General features: G+C 36.6%; 1 protein-coding gene across 9 annotated transcripts in view; it reads left to right on the top strand.

Moving 5' to 3' along the window:
* The window catches only part of GOLGA4 (golgin A4), a 79,034-nt gene that overhangs the window by 43,511 nt on the left and 14,899 nt on the right, over positions 1-20,624 (top strand). For 7 of the 9 annotated variants that reach the window (XM_066190592.1, XM_066190606.1, XM_066190586.1 and 4 more), the window contains 7 exons: positions 1,745-1,923; positions 2,957-3,088; positions 4,152-4,307; positions 9,560-13,638; positions 14,313-14,434; positions 15,431-15,561; positions 19,745-19,858. In XM_066190592.1, coding sequence (XP_066046689.1) covers positions 1,745-1,923; positions 2,957-3,088; positions 4,152-4,307; positions 9,560-13,638; positions 14,313-14,434; positions 15,431-15,561; positions 19,745-19,858 — 4,913 coding nt within the window. The remainder of the gene's footprint in view (positions 1-1,744; positions 1,924-2,956; positions 3,089-4,151; positions 4,308-9,559; positions 13,639-14,312; positions 14,435-15,430; positions 15,562-19,744; positions 19,859-20,624) is intronic. The other 2 variants (XM_066190598.1, XM_066190612.1) reach the window with 2 other exon arrangements.

Here is a 20,624-nt window from a genome sequence, read left to right as displayed (position 1 = left end):
TGAATTTTTTGTAATAGTTTTAGCCTTGAAGCAGAACCAGGAGTGGAAAAGTGGATACAGTAGTCTGCTTTGGTATTGCCAGAGTCAATAACGGCCCCATTTTGCCTTAAAATATGATTGTTGCTGTGAGTAGTCAGAAAAAGGCTTCCTCAAAAAAGAGAAGAGAATTCTGTAAAGATCAGAATTTGGGTGAATCCAGTTTTATGAAATTAAGTTCCTTGAAAACATTTGCAGCACTGTCTCAAAAGTATAGACTGTGGTTAAAATCTTCAGTTTTTAATGTTATCAAAAGATGGGGAATGGAAATTACTGCTCACTTCTCAAACACGTGCCTGAATGTTATTAAAGATGATTTACAAAAAAGCAAAGGTTTTTATAACCGTGAATGCCTACTAACTAATGATGAATCAAATAAACTAGAGATGTGTGAGTCTGTTACGATTTTCTTTTGGGGACAGAATTTACTGGAAGAAAGCTTAGCATAATAAAGAACACTTCAAAAAAATTTTTTTTCTGTTCCCTTGCAAAACAGAGTCCAAGTAGTCCAGGTTATAATAAAATAATATACTTTTAGGGGATTGGGCTCTGATAAATTACAGTCTTGATATTGGCAGTGTGATTTTGAATTTTACAGAAGTGTTTTGCCATAATTCTGTTATGCAAAGTACTAACCATATAGCAGAAGTTCTGAGACTGAATTTTTCTAATATGCTGCATAAACAGATGCATGAATTTTCCACATTCATGATCCATTCAGGACAAGAGATATCCCTAATAATGATTGAACTCTAATCTTGTGTAATTCTGTATAGATTCTGATATCTGTTTTAGTGAGTTTTGGGGGGATTGAATGAATAAACAAGCTCACAATACTGGAATTTATTTGCTTTCTTTTTATATCTAAATTATCATCTTTGAAGTGAATAAAGCATGTTAGAATACTTCTCCTTAGCATGAGATGAAGCTGTGGAATTATTGCATCTATTTTGTAAATTAAAATGTGTTTCAGCGGATTTGTGCATCCTGTGCAAGAGTAAAAAATTTCCACACTGCAGCTTGAGTATTCTTTTGAAACAACTTATAGCTATTCAAGCTTTCTGGGAGAAAATCTTAACTTTTAAATTATTTTTTTTTACATTTTATTTGTGAAGTTAGAAGCATGGGACAGTCTTTTTAACACTCAGCTACTACACTGGTAGAAGCATACATTAAATGTAAATAGTGAGATAATGAAATTAGCAAAGCCATCTCTGTGGACTCTGTGGAACACAGTTAAAAGAAACGATTCTCTAGGTTTTACAGTTTTGGAGTTACTCTTAGGTATATAAAGTGCCTGGTACTATACATCAATGTTATATTCAGGAGATACTCTCCTCTAATAACTCAATGGCATAGTAGTCATTCTTGGTTTGTTTCTGTTTGCTTGCTTTAGTGTGAATTACCTTTCTTTGTGCAGCTATTTTCCACTTCTTCAAAGTTTACTCAGCAGATATAGAGAGGAGTGTTATAGTTCATTCATTAATATGGTTTATGCATATTATAGTGATTTTAGGCAGAGAAATAGAAGCTGCAGGATGAATTGGAAGAAATTCACATCTATTTGTGAGTTCTCTTTTCTTTCTAGAAAATGAACATGTGAGTTCTGGATGAATTTCTAAGTTCATTCTTCCCTTTTTGTGTGATTCTTCTATCACAATATATATAAATACTTCTCAATTATCATTTACTTTTTTTTTCTTGGCAGCTTTTGAAGAGCTTGAGAAGGCTCTAAGTATTGCTCAAAAGACAGAGGAAGCCCGGAAAAAACTGCAGACAGAAATGGATGAAAAAATTAAAGCAGTAGAAAAGGCAAGTGAAGAAGAGAGAGTAAATCTTCAGCGGGAATTAACCAGAGTGAAACAAGAGGTGGTAGAGATTATGAAGGTAAAAACTTTATTACAGTTAAGCCACTGTTGTAAGATACATCAATATGGCAGAACTCTATTTTAAAGCTTTTGCTTGTTAATAAAACCTATAAAAAATATTTTCTGTGATTAAAGACTCACTTAATGAAAAATAGAAAACTCCTCATAGTTTTTTTTGCTCCAGCAAAAATGATTTAAATCAGTTCATTAATGACATATGAAAATAAATAGTATTACTCTTTGCTTCACAGTATTTAATAAAATTATTGATTAAAAGTACACTTGAGACTTTAAACAGGGACAAAAAGAAGAGATAAATGTCAGGAAGCTCACATGTCTCCACCAGGATTTTTGGTTTTAATCACTTTTAGCTTTTGATCATTATCCTAGCTGAGTATGTGTAAATGCTTAAGAACTTGTTGCCACATTGTTTGCTGGTTAAGAATTTCTATAATTTGCTTCATGTGGTGTATTTAGGTAGGAATTGCTGGAGTATTTCACATGCCTTGCAAAGCTGTAAATTTGAACACCCTTAACTTACAGTTCTTGTGTTGACATTCATAATGGTATTAATTTTTCTAAGAGAATACGCTAATGCTTTAAGGGGACGACTGACATGCTTAAATTATTCTTAAATGAAGCGTGTATGTAGGTTGTAGATAACTGTCTACATAGAGTATTACCTCCTGACTTTCTGGCTTATGAAATAAAAATACTGGGAAAGCTTCAAGAAAGTTCCTTTTCCAATGTATTATCATGTTTTAACTGAAAACACTAAGTTTGACTTGGAAGAAGAGTCTTTCGAAAATGCGGTGTTCCCTTTAGTACAACTATCAAAGACTTGAGAAGGAAGAAGGATAACTTCAAGCTTGAAAATAAGAATTGTCAGGGCTTAATAGTAAGCACTTCAGGTGGTCATAACTTATTCAAAGGGAGCAAAGAGATGGTTCCAGTGTCTTCTGTCTGTTGCACTATTTTCTTATTAAGAAAAAGTAGGAAGTGTTTTGTTAGTTAATATTTTGAAATGAGTTTTTTCTGAATTTGATTCACAGAAGTCTTCAGAGGAACGAGTTGCTGAACTAGAAAAAATCCATAAAAAAGAACTGGCTACCAAAGATCAGGAGCTAAATGAGAGATTACAGGCTCAAGAAAAGGTACTCTGGGAGAAGATGAAGGCAGCTCTTGTAAGTAAACCTAAAATGCATAGAAAGACGTTTCTCTAAGTGTGAGTTGGGATTAGAAACCTTGGGTTGACACTATTCTACAGTGAGAGTTCTTTCTGTCCTCAAAGATAGGAGTACTCTCCAAAAGTCAAATAGCTCAGAGACTTCAACAACGTGAAAGGAAAGCAGCTGCAATGATCCAGACTGAATAATGATAACTTATTACTATCAGTACTAAGTAACAGCTGTATCTTATGGAAACTCTTTATTTTTTTGAAAATTTTTTAGACTTGCTTTTTTAATACTTTCCTATGGATCATTGGCAGTCAGCCCCAGCAACTAGAGTAAAAGAAGTACAAGAAATGAGGCTGTTTGAAAAGTGTTTTGTATAATTACTCTGGTTGTATTGTGTTATGTGAACAGGGTTAACTATTCATAGTGTTTGACATCAGAAAAAGAATTTTCTTCTAGATCAGACTTGGAAGAATTGTTGGAATTCTTTGCACTTTTTCATGAACTGTAATCCACTATAGATAATAACATAGTTTTCCCTAAAGAGTTGATATATATATATAACATATTATGTATATATATATATCATCTCTGTATATCTGTTACAAATAGTGCATCGGTTTTTGTGCCTCTCCATGATGGATAGTGATTAGGACTGAGAGAACTCAACAGCCCTGTCCTGAGTATATTTTTCTACCTGTTTCACAGGTTGCTTCCTTAATTGTAAGAAACAGAAGCTTAAAAGTATTTTAGCAGTGGAATCAAGTGAGAACAGACTTCATTCCTCTCAGATGCTATTCTCAATTAGTTTTGGTAAACAAACCAAAATGGAAGGCTTGACTGCATTATGTTTTTCATGCAAACACAAATGGTTTCCAAGAAGAAAAGGAAGTGATTTATTACAATTATGTTTTCACAAATCAAATGCAAACTCCATGTGTTTTTGTGTAGAAGATAAAGGTGATTAGTGTTTGATTCCTATTAACTGACTTGAAAATATCCTATCATAATGTTCTTGAAGGTATGATGACTACATTTATAGTTTATTGTTTTGTTGTACTTCCTCATGCAGGAGAAAAATCAGAGTGAGTGCTTAAAAGCCCTTCAAGAGCAAGAGCAGCAAGAATCCCTAGCCTTAGAAGAATTAGAGCTGCAGAAGAAAGCCATACAGTCTGAGTGTGACAAGAAAGTTCAGAAGATGCATCAAGAAGTTGAGACTTGCAGAACTGTGAGTAAAGATTCCAAAAGACTAAGCATTTACAAGTATGTGTTTAACTGTGACAGGTTTACAAATGGTGATTTGTTGTGATTGGGTTTTGTGGAATTAAACTGACAAAAGTTTAATATATTGCCATGCTATTCTGCTGCCCCTAGTTTTTTTAAGATTTGGTGGCAAAATATAGAAATACATTCACTTTACACCATGTTGTGGGATATGAATTTATATCCATCTATTTAATCTTTAGGTATGTTATAAAGAGGAGTTAAATTTCAGGCTGTTTAAATTCTGGGTACTGCTACCTTACAAATGCTTGTAAGGATACTTTACTAAAAGTACAAACGGGTGTTTGAGATCACTTAGAAAATCAGCAGCAAGGGTATCAGTAAAAACCAGATTTAATACTAAGCAACAGCACAACAAAGTTCATTGGTAAGATTCACTTTACCACTTATAGGACGGTTAGAGCACACTAAGAAAAAACAAGCAACAACAAAACCAAACAAAATCCAGGCAATCAAATAGAAATGAACTGAGAACTATCTGGGGGGGAGGGGTATGGGGGGGGGGTATGGGGGGGGGTGTGTGTGCGTGTGTGTGTTTGTTTGGGTGCATGTGACAAAGACAGTGAGAGCACAGATGAAAAGAAATACGGCCTAAAAGTTTAACAGCACTCAAACTAAAGAGTACTTTAACTTAAATTATCCCTTAAACCCAACAGTTTAACAAATGAATAGCACTTAACTTATACCTAACTCAACTTAACTTATACCTAACTTAAAATCTTAGCATAATTTAACAGAGGAATAACATTTAGCAGCATTTAACCTAACCTATAAATTAAAATTAGCAACTTAGCAAAGAAAACGCTTAGCAGCATTCCTCCTGGCTTATAACTTAATGACTTAATCTTACTACAGGTCTAACTTACATAGGTACCTAAGGTGCTTTAAAATCTAAGAAAGCAGCATTTCTCCTAGCTTTGCTATAGCATATGCTCATGTATATGCACACAGACATAAAGAGTTAGTGCAAGCAAGGTGCCTGTGAAAACTTCCCTTTGCACCTTGGAGGCCTTTGTATCTCCCCAGTGAGTGAAGGGTTGAGCCTCAAGTATTTGTAATTTTTTGTTGATCCTCCAAGTACAAAAATCTTGAGAGGTTGCTAGTTCTGACAGGTATCCCACTCAGAGGGAGATGCTGGTTGCAGCCTGCTGTGGTCCAGGAGGGCTCAAAGGGCCTCATTTTGGACCACTGTTTACAGGATCTGTAGAGAGTGGGCTTTAGTCATAACAGTGTTTCATCCTGGCCACAGTATCTGTTGGCACTTTCTTTGAAAGTGTGAGAACACAGATGTTATGCCAGTCAGGCAAGAAAAATAGTTTCCAATGCTGTTCATAAGGAAAACCCGAGTTCATTAGACAGCAACAGTTCTTGAGAATAGACGGGACTTCTGATAAGCTTAGGAAGAGCAGAGTACAGGTGCTGTTTTTTCAAGGCTGAGGCCTAATGAGCATTTCTCACATATCAGTGCAACCTAAAAAGGAGGAGGGAATGCACCCCCTCCAAGTAAGCAAAAAGATCTGCTTGAGTTTTTGAAGTGTCCTTTGCTTTATGTAATGAGTAAGACTGTATTATCTGCTAATGCAAGTTTGTGCATGTTTTGGTTTGGGAAGACAGGTATTTGTCAGGTAAAATTACAATCAGAGGCTCTTTGGCAAAGATTTAGGAAATAGGAATAGCAGTTTTTTACTAGTATGTAATACAAAGTAAACACAAAAAAACTCCCCCCCCCCCACTAAACAACTATAGCATTAATGACAAACGACAACATTACCAAGAACTTTGAGGGCTTTGTTTCACAAAACCCAGGGCAGTTTGGTTTCGGTGTCTTTCAGGATTCTCAGAGCACCAAGCTGAAACAGTGGAAAAGTCCCGGGCTGCTAGCTGGGATGGCAGGGTGTTCCGACAGGCAGGGGCAGGATGTCTTGGCAGCGTAGGGGGTGCAGGGTCACGCTGTAGCAAGAGGAGCAGCGCCGAAGAAGCCGAAGGCGAGGCAGGGCTTGGACCAGCTCCCGCAGGTGGCAGGGAAAACTCAGGATTCAGGCCGAACCGGTGATAGTAGATTTTTCAGGACTGGATCCCTTTGGCCACAGTGAAACTCTTCTAGCCAGCAACCGCCGTTCTCCACTCGGCGTGCTTTGCGGCGGCTGAGCTCCTCGAGGAGCGGCAGACACGCGTCTCCTCGAACGCCAGAAAAAGAAAAGCACGCAGCTGCCTCAAGCTTTGTCTTTTACCTGCATTATCTCCCTCTTCCACCTTTGTCCACTTCTTTGTTTCGGTTAAGTACTCTCAAGTATCCAACACTTGGTCTCCTTGGTAACTTGTGGGGAAAAAATTCTTTAGAGAAAGAAGGAACAAACCTAACCCCCGACATTATCCACCCCGAATTTTTTTCCCATACCAACATATTACATTGAGTTTTAACTGTTAAAAATATATATATGCAAATATGGATACAGTTACATTGTTATGGGTAGTTCACCCCAAAACAAGGTCTCCTTGAGGTATGCATCGGGTCTCTTCATCTTTTTGCATCACCTACCAGGTGCAACCTGGTCTTTGAGTGAAGACAACCCCACGGATGGGATTGTCTTTGCTGGAGGCAGGATTAATTTAAATAGTTTTTCTCAGCATACTTCTCATGTGTACTACTGGAACTTTATTTTTGTTTGTCGTTTGCAAGGGTTCAGATTGGGCAGAACTTGCTTGGTTGGTGGAACTTCGAGTGTTCACTAACTAGGTGGCTTTTGCTAAATTAATATTTCAATTCTTGAAGGTTCTTTTACTCAGTGCTTTTATGGTATTTTTAAGCAGGCTATTGTACTGTTCAACTTTTTTGGTTGCTGGTGCATGATAAGGAATATGGTATACCCACTCAATGCCATGTTTTTTAGCCCAGGTGCTTATAAGACTATTTTTGAAATGGGTCTTATTGTTTGACTCGATTCTCTTAGGGGTGCCATGTTTTTACAGGACTTGTTTTTTCAGGCTCAGGATGGTGTTTTGGGCAGTAGCATGAGGCACAGGGTAGCTCTAACTAACTAGTGGTGGCTTCCACTGCTGCACTAATGGTCTCTGCCTTCTCGGGGCAGGGGAAAGGTTTTTTATGAACTGGGGAAATGTACTCCTTCAGCATCTGGCCCATCTTATGCATCTCTTTTACCAGAACCTCAACCCAATCCGGGTGGGTTCTTTCTGAGGCAGGCTGTGGGGCAGAGTCAGGCTCTAGGGTATCATCCCTATTCTGTGGGGTAGGTATCAGGGTGGTTATCCAGGTCAATCTTCCCTTATCTCTGAATGCTAAACAGAATACGCATATTAGCAGCACCAGCTATTGTATGATATCATTAGCATTCAGAGAGGATTTAAACCCTTCAAAAACTGGTGGGGCAGACCTAAAGAGATGGGTAAAAGGTTGGGGAACAAAAAAAACCTCCCCCGGTGTCATTTCCTCACAGTAGGTACCATTGTTGAAGTAACTCCAAAAAACAGACAGTTAGTGTACGATAGCCCTGAATCCGTGTGCCTGCCTTCCAGAGGAAATTAAAAATCTATGAGTTCTTCACCTTACTAAGCCATAAAATAAACTGGATGACAGTCACAGTAGCTTTAGTTATAGGGCCCATGTTTAGATAAGGGCTTGCAAATGGAAGGAATACAGCCACAACTACATGCCATCTAAACCAGGCTAAGTTAGACCACATGATGCAGCCTAATGAGGTTTTTATATCCAACGCACACAAAAGAAAGTACTAGGTTAGTTAAGAACCGCTATTTCTCTTCCCTTTTTTTTTCTCAGTGCCCTCAAGCCTCACGTTGGGCGCCAAAATCTGTCTTGGTTTGGGAAGACAGGTATTTGCCAGGTAAAATTACAATCAGAGGCTCTTTGGCAAAGATTTGGGAAATAGGAATAGCAGTTCTTTACTAGTATGTAATACAAAGTAAACAAACACAAAAAAACTCCCCCCCCCCCCCCCACGAAACAACTACAGCATTAATGACAAGCGACAACAGTACCAAGAACCTTGAGGGCTTTGCTTCACAAAACCCAGGGCAGTTTGGTTTCGGTGTCCCTACAGGATCCCCAGAGCACCAAGCTGAAACAGTGGAAAAGTCCCAGGCTGGTAGCTGGGATGGCAGGGTGTCCCGGCAGGCAGGGGCAGGATGTCCCGGCAGCGCAGGGGGTGCAGGGTCACACTGCAGCAAGACGAGCAGCGCCGAAGAAGCCGAAGGCGAGGCATGGCTTGGACCAGCTCCCGCAGGTGGCAGGGAAAACTCAGTATTCAGGCCGAACTGGTGATAGTAGATTTCTCAGGACTGGATCCCTTTGGCCACAGTGAAACTCTTTTAGCCAGCAACCGCCGTTCTCCACTCGGCGTGCTTTGTGGCGGCTGAGATCCTCGAGGAGCGGCAGACACGCGTCCACTCGGCGTGCTTTGCGGCGGCTGAGATCCTCGAGGAGGGCTGAGATCCTCGAGGAGCGGCAGACACGCGTCTCCTCGAACGCCAGAAAAAGAAAAGCACGCAGCTGCCTCAAGCTTTGTCTTTTACCTGCATTATCTCCCCCTTCCACCTTTGTCCACTTCTTTGTTTCGGTTAAGTACTCTCAAGTATCCAGCACTTGGTCTCCTTGGTAACTTGTGGGGAAAAAATTCTTTAGAGAAAGAAGGAACAAACCTAACCCCCAACAGTACATTATTCCACCACTCACAGATATTAGTTTGGAAGTTTTGCCTATAGAAGCATTAAAGTTGTACAGCAGCATTTCCATGGGAGGTAGAAGTATGATAAATCAATAGGCAGGTACAAAACTCCATAATACTATTGTAAATTTCATATATTTTTCATCCTATATGCTGGTACTTTAGTTTAGGAAGAAAATGCTCTCATAAATATAATAAATACCTCATAAATATCACATGACTTACATTTTTTGAATTAGTTACATTCTTTTCAAGTTTTTGAGTTTATTTTCACTGCAGTGAAATAGAAAGTTTTTATTAATTAACTAATTGTCCATAATGGAGGCAAAAGTGAGAACAAGCCAGATGGATGAAAGGCTTATAGAAGAAGTTGACATTCACTAAAAATAATGGAATAAGTGACCTGTAGTTATGTGAACCTGGTAAGATTTTTAAAAATTTAATCAAATTGTTACCTTTTGAATATTCATGTTCTTTTATAATTGTATTCCAACAGAGGATTCTTGAACTGGAAAGCTCTCTTGCAAAGTATTCGCAAGATGACAGAAAGCAGTCAGAGGAATTAAATAGTCTCTTAGAGTCTGAAAAAAAACAGCGCAGTAAGGAAATCAATGACATGATTGAAAAACACAGTAAAGAACTGGAGAACATGAAACAGCAGCAAGAAAAGTTTTGGACAGAAAAACTTGAAATTTTAAAGCAACAGCAAAAAACTGAAATAGAAAAAATGAGAGAGAAACAACAAGAAGAGATACAAACCATTTTGAAAGAGAAAGAAACAATTTTCTGTGCACACATAGAAGAGATGAATGAAAAAACATTAGAAAAACTTGATGTGAAACAAACAGAATTAGAAGCACTATCTTCTGAGCTATCAGAAGCATTAAAAATACGGCATGATTTAGAACAAGAGCTCTCAGAGTTAAATAGTAAAGTGTGTGAAGCAAAGCAAGAATTGAAAGGAAAGTTGGAAGAAGAGAGGAAACGGCACAATGAAGTGATTGAAACAATGTTAAAAGAGCATGAAATGTCTATACAAGGTGTTGAGAAGGTACTTAAAGAGGAGCTCAACAAGCTCAAACAGTCACTGGAGGAGAAAGACAGGTATTTGGAGGAGTTAAAAGCACATGAATGGAAAATGAAGGAATCTGCAGAAAGATCTGAAGCTGAACTTTTCCAAGTGTCTGCAAAACTAGAGGAGCAAAGCAATGAAAATACATGGAAAATAACCACTCTAACACAGCAATATGAATGTCAGGTGAAAGACCTACAAAGAACAGCTGATGAGATGAAGAGAAGTCTGACTGAGAAGGAAAATGAAATGGAGCACATGAAGAAGTTACAGAACAAGCAAGTGGAAGAGCTTAAACAGAAACTGTTAGCTGCGGAGGAGAAAATTAGTGCTTTACAAGGAGAGTATGAAAGTAAACTGAAATGTCAGGAGAAGAAAGTGGAGAAAATGAAAGAGAAATCAAAAGATATGCAGGAAACTTTCAAAAATAAACTTGCTGAGCAGGAAGCTAAACTGAAAAAAGAGCTTGAAAACAAGCAGTTGGAATTCAATCAGAAAGAGAGTGAATTCAATACTAAAAATTTGGAAATGGCACATGCCTGCTCATCTGGAATCAATGATGCAGTGTCAAAACTGGAATCTAATCAGAAAGAGCAACTAGACAGTCTTGCTGAGAACCACAGGAGGAAATTGGAAGAAGTAATCCAAAGTTGGGAAAAGAAGCTTAATCAGCAGATTGAAGAGCTCAAGGAAGAACATGATATGGAACTGCAAGAGAAGGAGCAGGAAGTTCGGGACTTAAAACAGAAGCTTTTCATCTTCAGTGCTGAAAAGGAGGACTCCAGAACAGAAATAACCCAACTGAAGGAAGAACAAGTGAAAAGGGAGGAGTGCCTGAAGGAATTGCAAGAACAGCTGAGGCAGTCAGTGGCTAAGATGAATGCTTTTTCAGATAAGGAAAGTGACCTGAAAACGCAGTTGAAAAAATTGGAAAGTGATCTTAAACAGTCCCTGAAACAGCAGACAGGACTTCAGGAACAGCTCAGTAAGCAGAAAGCAGTTGAACAGAAGGACAAAGCCAAAATTACTGAGCTGGCTGATACACTAAAAACCCTTGAAGAGAAACTCCAAACTGTGCAATCTTCTCAGTATAAAGATCACGAAAATTATGAGAAAAAAATGGAGGCAATTCAGCTAAAAGAAACTGAGTTTAAAAGGTTGTCAGGTGAACTTACAGCCCAGTTAGATGCTTGGAAGAATGCTGAAGCTTCATTGCAAACTAAATGCAATGAATTAATTGAAAAATGTAGTGAAAAGATTGGCATAGTAACATGTAGAATTGCTGACTGTGCGCAACGAACTGCAAAAATTAAAGAAGCAATGTTAATCAAAACAAATAAGATAACTGAACTAGAAGCTCAACTTAGAGAAATAACAGAGCATCATTCTGCTGCTACTGCTTCTTTGCAAATGTCCATGCAAGAACTGCAGGAAAAGGACAATTTAATTATGTCCATGAGAGTTGATATTGAAGGACTTGTAACAGAAAAGGAACAATTGCAAAAAGAGGGAGGACATCAGCTGCAAGCAGCATCAGAGAAAGAAACTTGCATAACACAGCTGAGGAAAAAGTTATCTGAAAATATCAATGCTGTCACATCAATGAGGAAAGAACTCCAAGAAAAACAATCTGAAGTGTCTGCTCTCAGCAAAACAGTTACTGACCTTAATGTTAGACTCGAAAGCACAGTAAGTTTAACAGAGAAGGAAGCAGCCAAATCTCTGTTAAGCAAACAACATCAGGAGGATCGGTTGCAGTTGTTAAATCAAGTAGAAGAGTTATCATCCAGAGTTGAGATACTGAGTCAAGAAAAAGCATCAGCTCTTGATCAGATAGATCATTGCACAGTGCAGCTGTCAGAGTGGAAGATGAAAGCACAAACCAGGTTTACACAAAATCATGATACTATCAAAGATTTGCAGAGCAAACTTGAATTAAGCAATACTGAAGCCAGCAAAAAAGATGAAGAGCTAAATAAACTGAAGGAACAGCTGGCTAAACAAAGCAGGAATCTTGATAGTTTAAAAAGTGAATTGGAACAAAAGCAAAACAGAAGGGAGAAAGAGGAAAGTCAGTTAGTCTTGAAGTTAAAAAAACAAGCAGCAAAAATTGCTGAACTAGAAAAAGACATTGCTCAGAAAACTTTAGAAAATGATTCCTTGGTGGAGGAACTGAAAAAGTGTAATGAACAAAAAAACACAGAGAAAAAAGAAATAGCTTGGCAACTCCATCAGGCAGAGAAGGTGGCTTTTGAAAAGGAAAATAGATATAAGAAGGCTGAAGAAAAAGTGCTTAATCTTGAGAAGCAAATAGGTTCACTGAAAGCTGATTTTGAAGCAAAGGAGAAGGAATTTGATAAGGTAAAGTCAGTGATGCTTAAAAGGAAAGAGGAAGAACTGAAAGAATTAGAAGAGAGACTGAATACAGAGAACGGCACTAAGCTGACCGATCTGAAAAAGAAGGCAGAGCAAAAAATAGGTTCTATTAGAAAGCAGTTACTCTCTCAGATGGAAGAAAAGGAACACAAATTTAAGCAAGATATGGAGGATCAATTAAGAAAGTTGAAGCAGAAAGTACAGGAGAGAGAAGCCAAAATTGAGTCATTAGAAGAAAAAATTAAGTCAACAAGAGATTCCAGAGAATTAGAGAAGGAGATGCTGGAAAAAGTAGAGAGTTTAAAAGCTGCTGTAGAACAAGAAAAAAATAATGTACTTGACAGTGTCCAACAGACATACAAAGAGAAAATGCAGGTGTTACAGACGGGCTTAACTGAAAAAGATGCATTATTACAGAAGTATGAGAGGGAAATACGAGAGAGTAATGACTGTTATCTGGAACTGCAAAACAAACAGAAAGAACTCCTTAAAAAACTAGAATGTGTTGAGAAGAGCCATCAGGAAGAGCAGGTTAGGACCAAAAGTCTCAGGAAAGAACTTGAGGAGCAAACAAAAAAATACTCATTGTTAGCAGATGAGCATGCTTGTTGTGGTGGTGTTTTAGCAAGCAGTAGGGAAGAATTGAAAGTTAAAGAACAAAAATATCTTGATATGGAGAATACAATTGGAGATTTACAGAAAAAAATGCAGGAAAAGGAGGCAGTTAGTCAGTCATTAGAACAGAAGATAAAAGAGTTAGAAAATAATATAGTGAAGAAAAATGAAGTGCATAAGATTGAGATGGAAGATATGAGTTTAAGATATGAAGAAAAGCTAAAATGTTTACAGCAGCTGTTAGGTGAAAGAAATGACAGTCTTAAAGCTTTGGAGGAAAATGCTGAAGAAAAGGCCGGATCTGTTTTGGAGCTGCAGAAGTTACTAGTTGATATGGAGAACCAGCAGAAGGACTTACAGACTAAGCTGGAAGAGACCGAAGGGGAGAAACAGAAACTATGCAAAGAGGTGAATAATCTTCAAAAAGACTTACGTACTCTGCGAAAGGAACATCAGCAAGAACTTGACATAGTAAAGAAGGAGTCCATAGAGGAAATGGAGCAGAAAATCAGGTAAATTCTTTGTTACCATTTGTGTTACCATTTCTGTATTTTATCTCTAGCCACTAAATCTTCAAGAATACCTTCCTAAAGCTCAGTTTGTAACAAGGAAATAGTAAATGATATTTTTCTTTATTTGTTCTAAGACAACATAAAGAAACAGAAAGAAAAGAGGTTTGACATTTGGCAGAGTAATACCATTTCTGATCTGTTTCAGCAATGGTAATTTTCAACATTGCTGAAGCATATAATATAATGCTATTTTTCTCAGTCGGGAAACAAACTTAGTACTGAGAGCTTCATGTTCAGATTACATCAATAACTGTTCATACCTACTGCACAAAATGTGGTGTTCTGTTCAGCACTCTTAATATTTTCTCAAACAATTCTAAAACGTCCCTAAAAATTCTAAATGTTGCTGAGTTCTTGCACTTCCTCCGCAAAAACTCCGTATCTTTGAAAAGGTTCAATTCTGGGTTGTTTTTAAATGAAACACCTATGCCTACCAGGTGAATTAGGAGAGGAAGAAAAAGCCTTCCTTAACCTCACAGAATTAATATAATTCAAAATCACCCCATTCTAAAATAGTTCTGAAGAAATTTCCACATCTCTTGTGCTGCCTTGTGTTTTCACACACTCTTTAAATGTTCTATCTCCTTGCTGTATGTTTTGGCATTTTTGTACAGGTGTGAACAAGAAGACATTGAGTTAAAGCACAACTCCACCCTAAAGCAATTAATAAGAGAGTTCAATACTCAGCTGGCTCAAAAAGAGAGAGAATTGGAAACAGCAGTAAAAGAGACAATCAGTAAGTGAAGTATTAATAAAACTGTAATCAGTAAAAGAGAGAACTGAATCTTTAGTTATCGTTGTTTTGTTTGTGACTGTGATGAACACAACATGTGTTTTATGAATGTCTAGAGAACTTAGGGAAAGAGCTTTTCTTGCTCAGGGAATAACTTAAATATAATTGTAGTACAATTAGGAAAACACATATGCAGCTGTTCTGCAGGATGGATCTTTGATCTAGCAGTCTTTATGTCTGCCATGGCAAAGAGTTACCCGTGATCGCCATAGGTATTCCTGTCATATGTATAAAAGAAAAGAAAATGAGAGTAAAATTTTGAAGATGAAAGTGCATTAGTAAGTTTCCATTGCAATGCTACTTTGTCTCCAGTAGCACAAACTTTAACATTCCATTGTTGAATATATGGCATCTGGAGAGTACCTTTTAGAAAAACTTAGGTCCATTTGACAATCAGAATTGCATTTTCTTAGCTGCATCTTGCAGACTTCATTCACTAACCACTAACAGCTACCAACTGGGTATGATGTCTGATTTTAGCACAATGTGGTTATAGAGTACAAGATATTTCATCTTCTCAGTATTTTGCCACCATAGTGTAAATTGGAGATTAGAGAAATGAGAAGAAGGTGTGGTTTGATTCCAGTAACAGAAGTACACCTAGAGGTGAGGAGTTTCTGAAGATTTGCAAAAGTTTCAATCACATCTCTGGACAGAACAGGAGATAGAATTAGTTGATAAATATTGGTTGTCATCTTTTAGAAACTAGAACGAGCGCCAAGTAGAAAAAATTACTCCAGGTGCCAAACTGCAGACAACAAATTTCGTGCATGTTAGGATCAAGGGACATAATAGTAACTGATAGTGTGGAAAAACGAATTTTCCTGGCAAGTTTTCCTTATAGTTACTTTAAAGCATTTTTAAAATACTGTTATGACATAATTGGAAAAAAACACCAAAACCATGCCTTTTTTAATACTGCCTAACTTTTTTTTGTAGGTAAAGCCCAGGAGGTAGAAAATGAGTTAATAGAAAATCATCACATAGAGACAACACAGTTGCAAAAAAAAATTGCTGAAAAAGATGATGATCTAAAAAGAACTGTGAAAAAATATGAAGAAATCCTTGAGGTACCATTTTGAAAAGTGATATGACTACATAAATTTCAAAATAACTTTTTTGATTGCATGTCTAGACAAAAACTAGTTCTTTCTAGTAAACTGCATGAATTGCACTGAATATATCTGGTGACCCAGGTTGCAATTATAATATTTGTTTCTGTGGTTTATGGGCATGAAAAAACATCAGAAATTAAGCCCTAAGTCTGATCATTCTTATAAAAATTAGATGGCTAGGTCCTTACAATCTTGAGCAGTTTGTGTGCCAGACTGGAATGACAAAACTGAGTGACATTTAAGCTTTTACTAGAGTTGCGGTGGTGGCAGTTGTGTATTGTTTTTTATAAGGATTTAAATGCAGTGTTTATGGGGCAGTCTCATATTCTGTCTCCTTCCTCTGATGCCCTGCTGAGATTGGTGCTATAGCCGTTAAAGTAAGGTTCTGTTCCATGCAGGATGCAGTGTGTTTGTATAGTTTTTATGCTAGTAAAGATTTTTTTTTGTTTGTTTGTAATGAACAGTTTTTCTGCATGATATTTGCAGATAGACATTATTTTTCTCTAGTAACATTTCAACCAGAAGTTACCAGCCAAATTCAGTTTAAGGATACTTCACCAAGGATGCCTCCTTTTTTAATCAAGTAAATTGTCCCAGTCCTGCCTGTATGTGTCAAAAAGATTAAATGGTTTTCAGTGCTAGACTCTACATCATATTGGAATGCAGGCTTTAACTTTGTTAATCTTAGTACTCTTTGCACAAACAGTGTAATAAAAGAGGCTTTTCCATGAACAGAGCCAGCAGTAATAGATGTGAGCGGACTGTTTGTGATCAGTTACCAGTCCAAGGAGCTATGTACTTCACATTACTGAGTGCTTCATACTAAAAGTTACAAACATGTCAGCATGCTGATGTGTATCACTCTGATTTTTGAACTTCTAGCAGGATGAATAGCATTAGAAGGGTTTTACATTTAGAGTCCCCTTCTTTTGTTTCCTAATTTAGAAAAATTGACTGATGTAAAAAAAAAAAACAAACAAGGTTGTTTTTTGGGATTTGTGGGGGTTTGTTTTGTTTTGTTTTGGTGGTGGTGGGGGTTTTTTGGGTTTGGGTGGGGGTTTTTTTGGTTTTTGTTTGTTTGTTTGTTTGGGGTTTTTTTTTGTTTGGTTTGGGTTTTGTGTGTGTGGTTTGTTTGTTTGTTTTGTTTTGTAGGGTTTTTTTTTGTAATAGGTCTAAATTCTGCATTTCTGGAAGATTTACATTTCTCTTACTTCAGTGTGCATTGTGTTGCCATTCAGGTCCTTACTTTGTAGGCCCAGATAGGTATGTGATTTTAAGTTATGCAGGTGTAATTCCTCTGTGTTTTCTGGTCCTTTCCTCCCTTATGTCAGAAACAAGCATGATGTAGTCTTTGTATGATCTTGAAGGTTTGACTAATTTGACTTATGTGCAATTGGAGGACATGAACACTGTCATTTTTTTGCATCTCATTGATGATGGCAATGACAGTTACCTGGAACTGAAATAAGCGGTAATTTGATTTTTTAAATTACAGAATACATAGGTATTCTGTGTATCTATCTTTCACAGGTAAATGTGTGAGTGCTTTATTTCTCTTATTTTAGGAAATTTAAAAATAATTTATAAGGATTTTTTTCTGAAAGAAGTACTTCAAGCATCTCAAAAGTTGAAAGATATTTATGTTAAATTGAATATAATTTATATAAATATTTATGTTAAATTGTATATAATGTTCATTGACATCTCCGATAGAAAGAAGAATGATATAGGAATAGAATAGAATAGGAAATAGATTTAGCCTGAAGTTACCAGCTTTTACCCCACTTATACTTGACTTGGTTTATGATGCATTTGAGAAATTTTGTATCGTGCAGAGAAGTTTGTCTCAAATGGTAAGAAGATGAAGCAAAAACAAAGCCAGTTGCAAGAATGAATTTTGCTCATATAATTTTGTTGCTCTCTGTTGCATTTTAAACATGGCTGATGGTAAAAATTATCTAACCTGATTTGAGTATTTGTCCTTGAAGACAAGCAAGAATCGTTCCATCTGTTAATCTTAATATGATTTATGTGTGAAGTGCTCCACTTTGCTTTATGTGTTGTTTTTTTTTCATGAAAACTTTCATCACATAAGATTTCATGAAAGTTACCCTAGTAAAAGGATTTTTGGATCAGCATAGCCTCTAATTTGGGAGCTAAGTATTTTTTCTTCAACTAAAGTGTATCACTGGAGAAAAATTGAATGCTGCTTTCCATTAAGTTTATTTTAAGCCTAACTATGAGCTAAAAATAAAATACCTAACTTCAGTTATGTATCTTTTAATTTGTTGTAATGCCTTCCATAAGAGTACAGGATAGGCTTTCTGATTAAGATATGGGAAATTATAACTTTTTGAAGTCTTAGTCTATAACTGTAATTAAATCCAAATAGCGTGTAGTTCATTTTCAGGGTATGCCGGGTACTATATAGAACAATAAGTTCTTACTGTAAATACAGATTAGTGGCATGTTGGAAGCCCACCTGCTTGCTTATAATTTCAAATTTAAAATAATAATCTCCCTTCAGGGGTTTATCCAAATGATTGCTCACAGGTATGTCCCTTTTACAAAACTGTCATTTGTCATTTTGAGTTCAATTTCTTTTCAACCTTTCAACTACCTTTTATAGCGAAGAATGAAGTGCATTCAATTGTGATTTATTTAATTAAACAGTTGTGTACAAGTTGTAATATTTTAGATTCTTGGTGGACAAAAATCTCAAAAAATCTGCAAAAGCCCAAACAACAACCATTACTATCCCTGAATATGCCAAGTATTGAGAATTTTTAAGCAGGGGAGTATGACTATCTGTAAAAAAAAAAAAAAAAAATTCTTAGAAACAATTAATTGTTGATGCACTTCTGAGAGCATAGAAAAATCATGGGAATAAATAGAAGCTAACATTGTTTGGAGATCGTGATGTTTGAGCAAGGTTTTCCTTGAGCGTGTGTATTTTTTAAACTTTGAGACTGTAAAAATTGCTCAGATACTGCGTCTTCTCATTTTTGTGGGTAGATTTGCTTTGTTTCTTTTTGGTGATGCATTCTGGACTGAGGGGCTGCATGGGGAAGGTGTTTTTTTCTTAAGTCATGTGCAAGGAACACCTTAAATATTGGTCTTAGAGGGAAATATATTTTTTTTTTATTAGTAATGGCATACTGTAAGTCTATTAAGCCTAGATCAGCTTTCTAGTCTTACATTTACTTTTCCAGAGAATACTCTGTATCATTATAATTTGTACTCCTGAGAATTTTGAATAGAACAAAATTTCCATCAGCAGTTCTGGACTTGTTATCAGTTAATTAATTGTACTAATTTGCCTTGAAGTACTACTGTGTTAGTAGAGCCATCAGCTGACTGACTGCCCTGTATGGTTAGCACGAGTGAAACTAGAGTTTTAGTTTTGTTGAGCAAGAGACATGCACTAGAAATTGGAGTGCTGTTTTATAGTGTCCCTAACATATTCTCTCACAAAAAGTCCAGAGGAAGACACAATTTTTAAAAATACTTGTTTTTGTAAAGTGCCATGTAGATGGATTAACTTCCTAGGATTTAGGTCTTATTTTTCTCCTATACAGGAAAAGCTAATTTCCTCCCTACCATTCTTGTTACCGCTTCTTTCCTCCACATGGAATACTGCCTTCCAAACCCTTGAGAACAGGAAATTGTTGGTCATTGTTTTGGAAAATGTGCTTAAAACTGCTTTAGTAGTATCTTTGTGAGAGTGGCTGAGGAAAGGATTTAGGTCCTTGTCACTTCCATAATATAGGAATTAATTCTGTGTTGTCACCTACCCCTTTCATAAAGGTTATGACCTTCATGCACGTACTGGATTATACTTGAATGCTCTTTTAGTGACCAAGAGAAATAGAACCTTTTTGGAATTTAAAAAAATGTAACTGTGATGGTAACTATGTTATCTTTATTGTTGGAGGCCTACCAAGTCTTGTTAAGCACCAGTTCTTGGTCTGTTCTGTAGGATCTGTATAATTTGTGTATCTAGCTTTTACACAAACATCAAGCATATCCTTTCTGTGTATAGTACAACATTTGTTGATTGCTTTATGTCCACTGTAGTTAAAGTTTTGAATAGTTAGATGATTAATTGTATAAGTAAAATTTTGCCTGTATTTTGAAGTCTCATGAAGAAGAGATGACAGCAAAAGTTCAAGAGTTGCAGTCACAACTGGAAGACTTGCAGAAGGTATACAAACAAAGGATTGCGGAAGAGGAACATTGCAACAGTGAAAAAGTGGGTTGGCACTGACATTTGTTTTTATATCTCTAAGTGTGAAATTCTTGGTCCACATGAAATTCTGTAGTTTATTCCTAATTTGACTTTATTTATGTATCTGGCCTTCACTTTCACATACAAAATTAATCTCTTTAGAATCTGAGATATTTAATAGTACCTTTTTAATTGATATGTTGAAAAATCCAGTTCTGTTGTTATTGTTAAGGTAGAGGGTTTTTGTCCTCTATATGTGTTTATGTTGATTTTACTGGAAGCCCTTTAGAAGGAAAGAAAATCCCATTAAGTAATTTTTAGAGTGATTTTTTTAAAATTCACATTTCAGAGGTGTCTTAAGTAGTGCCTTGAATATATCAATTGTGGACAGAGGCCTTCATCGAAAAGACTGCCTTCATTCTTTTGTCTTTCTGAGATTGCATTTTAATTTGAGGAGTTCTTTCGTGAAAATACTACTAGCTGTTATTATACTGAGGAGAGAAAAAGTGTACGAGTTGTTGAGTCATTAATGAGAATTCATATTGACCTTAGTTCTAAATTTTTCATTTTCAAAACAGGTAGTCCTGGGGAATGTAAATTTATGTATTTGACATTAGAAACCTGAAGTACAAATTTCTCACTGTGTGTGTTCCTTCTGCCTCGCACTTGTGTACAAAACCCTTTATATTGCTTTTTGTAACTATTCCATGGTATGTGTTGTTTTCATAACAGAAAAAGCAGAAATATTTGTATAAGACTGCCCTGTATTCTTAATTAACCCTTGTTCACC

Source organism: Chamaea fasciata, unplaced genomic scaffold (assembly GCF_029207755.1).
Source record: "Chamaea fasciata isolate MVZ Bird 193981 ecotype frontalis unplaced genomic scaffold, bChaFas1.0.hap1 SCAF_1, whole genome shotgun sequence".
NCBI lineage: Eukaryota > Metazoa > Chordata > Aves > Passeriformes > Sylviidae > Chamaea > Chamaea fasciata.
The sequence above is the reverse complement of the archived record's forward strand: the minus strand, read 5'-3'. Positions and strand labels throughout refer to the sequence as shown.